This window comes from Garra rufa, chromosome 23, assembly GCF_049309525.1.
Source record: "Garra rufa chromosome 23, GarRuf1.0, whole genome shotgun sequence".
Taxonomy (NCBI): domain Eukaryota; kingdom Metazoa; phylum Chordata; class Actinopteri; order Cypriniformes; family Cyprinidae; genus Garra; species Garra rufa.
Window position 1 is genome coordinate 12,702,585 of NC_133383.1, and position 8,450 is coordinate 12,711,034.

The following is an 8,450-nucleotide window of genomic DNA, read 5'->3' on the forward strand; positions in this document are numbered from 1 at the left end:
TATTCCTACTAGCGCTCGCTTCAGTGAAGCGCGTGGGAGACTTGCATGCGCTTTCCGTGGGCGCGACATGCATGGAGTTTGGGCCCAACGACTCAAAAGTCATACTCAAACCCAAGCACGGATACGTGCCAAAGTCTATTAACACACCGTTTCGAGCACAGGTCATCGCACTGTCTGCTTTACCGGCTGTGGATGGAGAGGCTGACGCGAGACTCTTATGTCCAGTTAGAGCGCTAAGAGTCTATGTGTCTCGCACGTCTGCTTTTAGACAGACAGAACAGCTGTTTGTTTCGTTTTACGGGCATTCTAAGGGAATGGCTGCGTCAAAACAGACTTTATCCAGATGGATAGTGGATGCTATTGCACTGGCGTACGAGTCTAAGGGCATGCAATGCCCGCTGGGTGTCAGAGCACATTCCACGAGGGGCGTGGCCTCGTCGTGGGCTTGGTCGAGTGGGATCGACTTGCAAGATATTTGTACGGCGGCAGGCTGGGCCTCTCCGTCTACATTTATAAGATTCTACAACCTGGAGGTTCCCGCCCTACAGGCCAAATTGCTGTCGGTCTAGATATTAGCAGATATCTGGACCCACGTTCTAAGTTTATCCAGGCCGTTTACCTGCCCGGATACACCAGGAGCCAGTGTGTTTAGGGCACTAATCCCCTTATATGTTTAAGCACTGTATGAACCCCGGGCTACGGCCCTAGGGTCTATGGTATCAGATCTGGCATGCACGGCGTTTTACAGGGCGTTCCCCTAGCGTTAGCTACGCAGTAAGAGTGACCTCTCGTAAGAGAACGTACTCGGTTACTAACGTAACCTCGGTTCTCTCAGAGAGGGAACGAGTACTGCGTACCTTGCCGTGCAAGCGTCTGCTCTGGGCGCTCTTATGATGAAAAAACCAGAGTGTAGCTACCTGCGAGCGATATTTATAGGCTGGGATCACGCCACTTTCGGCGGGAGATGACGTGTCAGGCGCGAAATGCACTCATTGGAGCTGACTTCGCGCCAAGCCTCGCTCGATAGGTGCTGCAGTTGCTGCGGAGCAGCCAATAGGCACGCAGTACGCCTCGCCTATGTCTGCTCACTGCGGCAACGCGTTTTACATTAATACAAAATTAAGGATAATTTTTTGGCTTCAATATCTCTCGCGGAAAGGATTTTCCCCTAGCGTTAGCTACGCAGTACTCGTTCCCTCTCTGAGAGAACCGAGGTTACGTTAGTAACCGAGTACGTTTCCGGTGCGCGATCTCTCCTCCTTTCCTCCACGCACATTTTTTTTCAATTAATTTATTTTATTATTTTATTATTTTATTTTTACTCAGTAACGGATAATATTTAAAATACTTGAGTAAAAGTAAAATTACAAAATTTAAAAGTTACTTTAAAAAGTAGAAGTACACAAGTGAGTTGATGCCAATGGGCAACCTCCGCTCTTTCTATTGAAACCAACACGGAAGTGACTTAAACTGCAATTCATCGACTGGCCGCTAGAGACTGGCTGCAGAAGGGAGTCAGTCCCATTGACTCCCCATGTTAAAATGCCCAACTTTACAGCAGAAAAAAGTAGGCTATGTTTACAGCCTGGTTCAAAAAATGGTTTTGGTCTATATAGCTAGTTTTGCCCTACATGTCAACTGTGAGGGGGGTGAATTTTTTTATAACTCATCCGTATAAGTTATATTAAGCCTTAAAGTTCTGCGTAATTAAGGGCGTGGTCACTTGAGTGACAGGGGGATTGCCGCTGCTCTCACCACTGTCGCGCTAGGCGGGCGTGGTTTCAGCAACCAGCTCCACCCGCGTCCCGCCTTTTTGCCCATTTTTGATTATCCGGGAGTGACGCGCGGTGACGCGATTCCAAGATGGCGACGGCCGACTCCCGCCCACTATAGGCTTCAAAATAGCGCTTCAGAATCCTACGGGTGACGTCACGGATACTACGTCCATATTTTATACAGTCTATGGTTGATGCCAAAGAGCTTGATTTTGGTCTTATCTGACCACAACACTTCATCCATTTCTACTCTGAATCATTTAGATGTTCATTGGCAAATTTCAGACGGGCCGGGTTTCAGTTCTTAACGACGTAGTGTTACACCAATTGTTTTCTTGGTGACTACGCTCCAAGGAGCTTTAGAAGGTTCTGCACAGCGATGCCATAGAAGAACCATTTTTGGTTCCACAAAGAACTATTTAGTCAAAGGTTCTTTAAAGAATTATCTCTTTCTTACCTTTTTATAATCTGAAGAACCTTCTTTTGCCACAAAGAAACTTTTGTAAAACAGAAAGGTTCTTCAGATGTTAAAGCTTCTTTATGGAACCATTTAGACAGAATAGGTTCTTCTGTTGCATTGTGAAGCACCTTTATTTTTAAGAGTGTATGGTCCTAGCTGCCTTGAGATCATTGACAAGATGCTCCCGTGCAGTTCTGGGCTGATTCCTCACCATTCTCATGATCATTGAAATTCCACGAGGTGAGATCTTGCATTGAGCCCCAGACCAAAGGAGATTGACAGTTATTTTGTGTTTCTTCCATTTGGGAATAATCGCACCAATCAAACTGATCTTGTCCCTGACATCCTTGGACAGCTCTTTGGTCTTGGCCATGGTGGAGAGTTTGGAAACTGATTGATTTACAGCAAGATTTCTGGCTCCCAGGTGTCTTTTATACAGGTAACAAGGTAAGATTATGAGCACTCCCTTTAAGAAAGTGCTCCTAATCCCAGTTTGTACTTTTTTTACTCATTAAAATGCAAATCAATTTATAGCTTGTTTGAAATGCGTTTTTCTGGATTTTGTTGTTATTCTGTCTCTCACTGTCCAAATAAACCTACCATTAAAATTATAGACTGATAATTTTTTGTCAGTGGGCAAACGTACAAAATCAGCAGGGGATCAATAATTTTTTTCTCTCACTGTACACCCTTTCATGGAAACGGTATTTCCAAACTCTTTCAGTTTGTTGCCCTGCCACAAAGCAAAAATGGTTCAGAATTTCAATCCATACAAAATGCTTAAAGAATAAAAAAAAAGCATCACCAAACAAGCCCTAAACACCTTCTGTCATATCCTCAAAAGGAGTATCATTCACTTATAAAATGGCAGAAAGTTTTTGTTTTTAGAGGCTTTGTTTATTTTTCAAAAGAAGTCAAAGGGAAATTCCATATTTATGAAATTAGGCTCTGCATGTACAGTTAATGCATCTCTGCATGAGACAGATGAGTAATATTTAATAACAATTATACACATGTTGAAGTCTTTTAAGCTTTGAAAATAAAGCATAAGCAACATGAAAATATTATGAAGGTGGTCCATCTGAAACATGCACTGTATTTCAAAGTATTTAAGGGATAGTGTTTTATATGCTGTATCCTATACCTCATAATCCCCCCCCCCCCCCATTTCTTCATTTTTCAATGATCTTATTCACAGGAATTTTGTCCATATGAATCTGAGCAGCCCAAATGTGATAGAAATAATATCGGTGTTTGAAAAGGCTCTGAGTCTAAGTATTTCCCTGTCAAAATTAAAATGCTGATATACTTAATATTAATTAAGCACTTCAATTTATTTAAACATAGTCAACAACATTAAAATGATTGTGTAAATATATACATATATATTTTTAAATGGTAACAACAGTAAATTAGAAGTTCAGTGACAATTTTGAACAGCAGCTTGCAGAGATACAATGAACAGTTAATTAATCATAAATGTTTAGACACATAAGTGCTGTAGTTAAAAAAAAAATCCATTATGCTCCATTTCCATCCATGTTTCAAGGATGCCGACTAACAGGGCAGTAAGTAATTGTTCGGCAGCAAATGAGGAACACTTCTGCTGATGGAGCTGAACCTAAACAAGTTTCTCCCACTGAAAAGATAAATGTTACCTGGAAGAAAATAAGTCAATTTGTACATTAATCCTAGAATAATTTCTTTGTATTGCTGCAGATCTTTCGAAAAGGAAGTTAGAAACACCTACTGTTGATCATGTGGGCTGCTGAAACCTCTTCAGTCAACCCATCAAATACATGTACTGTTCGTTTGGGATACCCTTCATCCATCCGATTCTCCCTCTCATTATAGCTACCAAAAAAACAAAAAAAACAGGGAATGTTCAACTCTGTTGTCTTTTCTAAGCGAATTTTGTTTTTTGTTTTGTTTATGATACAGCACTTGACCCACCGATAGTAATATCTGTCAGAGAACAGCAGTGTTTTTCCTGTGTTACTGTTGTGGACGGCAGCATCAACATTTGTTACAGATGCTGGCAGACCAAAGCTGCTGAGAGGTTTAGGATAGTCAGGCTCAAGATTTTGCCCATTGAAAGCCCATACTTGTCTACCTATAAATAAATACAGGCCATGATAAGAGTTTTTCTGAGCACAGAGATACAGATTGTAAGTGTTATTGTGGTTTCAGCATTCCCAGATTGTTTAAGAAGATACCTTTGAATAGGAAAAGTTTATCTTGCACTGGATCCTCATAAGCAGCATCAACATTATTAGGAGCGTTGAGCCAAAAACTCCTGATTGGAAGTTGCGTCACAGTTCTGTTCTGAGATTCACGCCAGTAAAAGCTGCAGAGACAATTGACTTAAATATTTGATGTTTATACTGTATATAAAATACACAAGTTTGGTGTCTTTTTTTTATGTACTACCTGTTTTTGAAGAACACTGTTTCTCCCCTAAAAGTCGTCACTGCATCCCAGACCAGGTTTTGACAATCTGGTGGACCTGATGGGATTACCACATAGTAAACTAAATTGTAAACGAACAATTTAATATTTCTGAATCAAAATTGATATTCTCTTGATGATCATATTACCATAGATTGACTGAATCCCTTCAATGTCATTAGAGGATAGAGGGGAATGATCCGGATCAGTAAAGAAGTATATAGAATGCATCAGAGCGTCAGAAACGCTGGAATGATCAAGACCCAAAGAGTGACCGAACTCATGGGCAGCCACTAAGAACAGGACAAATGCTGCGGAGAAATTAAGCAGAATAGTTTGGGTACAAAGTAAAAAGGTTAACAGCTGCTTAAAATTTTTGCTTGAAATCAAAGTGGTGTCAAAAAAACCCACAACAACAATAAAACTCACCATTTTGTGAGTTATTGCGGAATGTGAAAGACTCATCATCATCGAAATGTGCATCTCCACCCAATCCAGAACCGGGAGAATTAGCATGAGCCAAAGTGCCTAGTGGTCCATCAAACATCAAACCATCACCATGATCTGTAAGACAGAGTTTATTTGTCTTCTGCTCTCCTTAAATACATATACATACATTGGGGAAAATAATTATTTAAACCCCTGCTGTTTTTGTACGTTTGCCTACTGACAAAGAAACGATCAGTCTATAATTTTAACAGTAGGTTTATTTTAACAGTTGTTCTGTCTCCTTAGCAGAAAAACACCCCCAAAGCATAATGTTATCACCTCCATGTTTGACAGTGGGGATAGTGTTCTTGGGGTCACAGGCAGCATTCCTCCTCCTCCAAACACGATAAATTGAGGCCAAAAAGCTTGAATTTGGACTCATCTGACCACAACACTTTGACCCAGTTCTTCTCTGAATCCTTCAGATGTTCAATTTCAAACATCAGACGGGCCTGTACATGTGCTTTATTGACCTTGAGGGTGCTGCAGGATTTCAGTCCTTCACGTTGTAGTGTGATTTCTTGGTGACTATAGTCCCAGCTGCCTTGATCATTTACAAGATCCTCCCGTGTAGTTCTGGGCTGAATCCTCACCGTTTTCATGATCATTGAAACTCCACGAGGTGAGATCTTGCATGGAGCCCCAGACAGAGAGAGATTGAGAGTTATTTTGTTTCTTCCATTTGTGAATAATCACAAAAACTGTTGTCATCTTCCCACTAGAGGTGGGAATCTTCAGGCACTTCATGATCCAATCCGATTCTGGGAGTCACAATCTGATTCCAAAACAATTCTTGATCTACATTTTCCCCCCAATTAATTCTTCTGCTGTGCAAATACATCTTTACAACTTCACATTTTAACAAAATGCAAAATTGCAGTTTCTTTGCTTTTTGTTTATAGTTGGAATCTCTGTATGTCAGTACTGCCATCCTAAAAGTTGGAATGTGAATCTTTACTGGTTCCACGATACAATTTAATAATGATTTTCATAATCAAGTAAATATCACTATGCGTCACATTCTCAGTTTTCAATATTAGACTACACATTTTATATCAAATATATTGTCAAGCAATGTGCACGTGTCTCACAGTGCAAATTTTGTGCAATGAAGCCTGCCATGTCTCCAGCGTGCACACGTGCCATATGCGGGGCAAAAACAAGCTCAGAATCGTTGAAGAGAGAATCGCTATGCATCAGAGAATCGATTTTTTCCCCCCACCCATACTTCTCACAAAGCAGCTTGCCAATGGTATTGTAGCCCATTCCAGCCTTGTGTAGGTCTAAAATCTTGTCCCTGACATCCTTGGACAGCTCTTTGGTCTTGGCCACGGTGGAGAGTTTGGAATATAAATGATTGCATGCTTCTGTGGACAGGTTTCTTTTATACAGGTAACAAGCTGAGACAAGGAGCACTCCCTTTAAGAGATATTAGGAAGCTGTATATAAAAGACACCTGGGTGCCAGAAATCTTGCTGAATGGTAAAGGCAGGGCTTCCCAACTGGCGGGTCGTGGCCCGCTAGGGGAGCTCTGATCCCTATCGTATTTTTGTGTGAAATTTTAATATATTTGCCTAGCCATCCAAATTGATGTCCTTTGAGTGTCTTTTAATGAATGCTCACCAATAGAGGAGGATCTGGTGAGGCTTGGTGTTTATGAGCATCAGCCACATCAGCCTCTGATGGAGTTCACTGATCCCGTCTTCTTCCATCCGCATTTAGATTGATGCATTTTAACAGATTTAGAATGTATTTGCTGTATTTTTAATTTGCACGTTTATTTTTTATTGGATACAAACAATATATATTTAGTCAGTCAACTTCAAAGGGACAGGTTTAGTGAGTGTTCTTTTGGCATCTCCCTGTTGTCCTTTTTCGTACGGCAGGTTCACTTATTTAAGAAAAAGTATTCTGAAGTTATAAAGAATGTCTGAAGTAATATATATATTTTTTAAATATATTTAGTAATATATTTTAAAAACTTAGTATTGAGCAGAGGTTTTCTTTTAAGGTTATAAAGTATAGCTTTAATTCAAAGTTTGTTTGAATTTTGAGTTGAGTACATGCAGTAGAAGAATAATAAGGCAAAACAAATGTTTTGGTTAATAAAAAAGGTTTAAAAATAAACACTTTTCTCTTTACTGCAGAAGTACAGTTTAAGAGGAAATGTCAGGCATAGGGGGGCCTTGCAAAATTGAGTAAAAAAGGTTGGGAACCCCTGCGATAGGGGATCAAATACTTATTACACTCATTAAAATCAAAATCAATTTATAACTTTTCTTAAAAATGCGTTTTTATGGATTTGTTTGTCTCTTACTGTTAAAGTAAACATACAATTAAAATTAAAGACTGATCATTTTTTTGTGAGTGGGCAAATGTACAAAATCAGCTGTGGAGCAATTCATTATTTTCCCCACTGTAGGTAAAAATACTGCTCTGCTCTGCACTGAATTGAATTGAACTGTTCTGAATTAGAAAAATTCTCTGAACTTTCTTTTTAACATGTATATCATCAAAACACACGGTTTAGATTTTGTTCAAAAGAATGCATCAACGTGAAAAGCACATGGTTGTTAAACAAAATATGAATTTAGATAAATTGATAGATAAAACTTACCTTTTGTAGCAAAGGAGATCATGATGTGAGCTATGCCCCTCCTGATACGGGTGAATTTCAGTGGAGTGACTTCGGCCCAGACCTGCAGGGCTCTCGCTATGGATTGATCCACTTCAGCTCTTGTCATGTCAGGGGTGTAGTTCTCGATTCTATGGAAAAGGATTATTCTGTGTATTAGTTTCTTTCACTTTGCCTTTGTCCAGTGATGCAGAGAGAACTGTTATCATACACACCTGTAGGTGAGCTGGTTAGTCTCCCATTTGGATTTCCTTCTAGGCTCTGAGTCTAAGTCACTCAAACTTAGAGTTCTAACATCTGAAACTCCACAGCGGGGCATCTTCATCACCTTGAGTGTTTCTTTGTCCAGCTTTCCAGTCACCCTAAGCCCGTAAAACTTCTGCATCTCGTTCAGCTTCTCGGACAGTGTATCCACCTTTTTTTTTGCTTCTACTTCTAATTCTTCTAATTTTTTTTCTACTTTATTTAGTTCTAATTCAAATTCTTCTTCTCCTTCTTTTGGTTTAGGAACATTAGGAATGGTCATCACATCTTCCAGATTGAAGAATTTTCGCAGGTAATCCTGAAAGGGAAATAAACAAGAAATTATTGGACAAAATATGGCAATTGCAAAACAAATACAAGTGTATATATATATATATAT

The 8,450-nt window shown here is 39.8% G+C and overlaps 1 protein-coding gene across 1 annotated transcript in view; it reads right to left on the reverse strand.

Annotated features, from left to right (window-relative positions):
- Positions 1-3,779: 3,779 nt before the first annotated feature.
- LOC141298921 (collagenase 3-like) overlaps positions 3,780-8,450 on the reverse strand; it is a 6,227-nt gene continuing 1,556 nt past the window's right edge. The window contains exons 2-10 of the mRNA XM_073829221.1: positions 8,023-8,369; positions 7,790-7,938; positions 5,113-5,247; positions 4,833-4,994; positions 4,663-4,741; positions 4,452-4,582; positions 4,189-4,348; positions 3,986-4,089; positions 3,780-3,874 (exon numbers count right to left, since the gene is read on the reverse strand). Of these exons, the coding sequence (XP_073685322.1) occupies positions 3,780-3,874; positions 3,986-4,089; positions 4,189-4,348; positions 4,452-4,582; positions 4,663-4,741; positions 4,833-4,994; positions 5,113-5,247; positions 7,790-7,938; positions 8,023-8,369 (1,362 nt within the window). The remainder of the gene's footprint in view (positions 3,875-3,985; positions 4,090-4,188; positions 4,349-4,451; positions 4,583-4,662; positions 4,742-4,832; positions 4,995-5,112; positions 5,248-7,789; positions 7,939-8,022; positions 8,370-8,450) is intronic.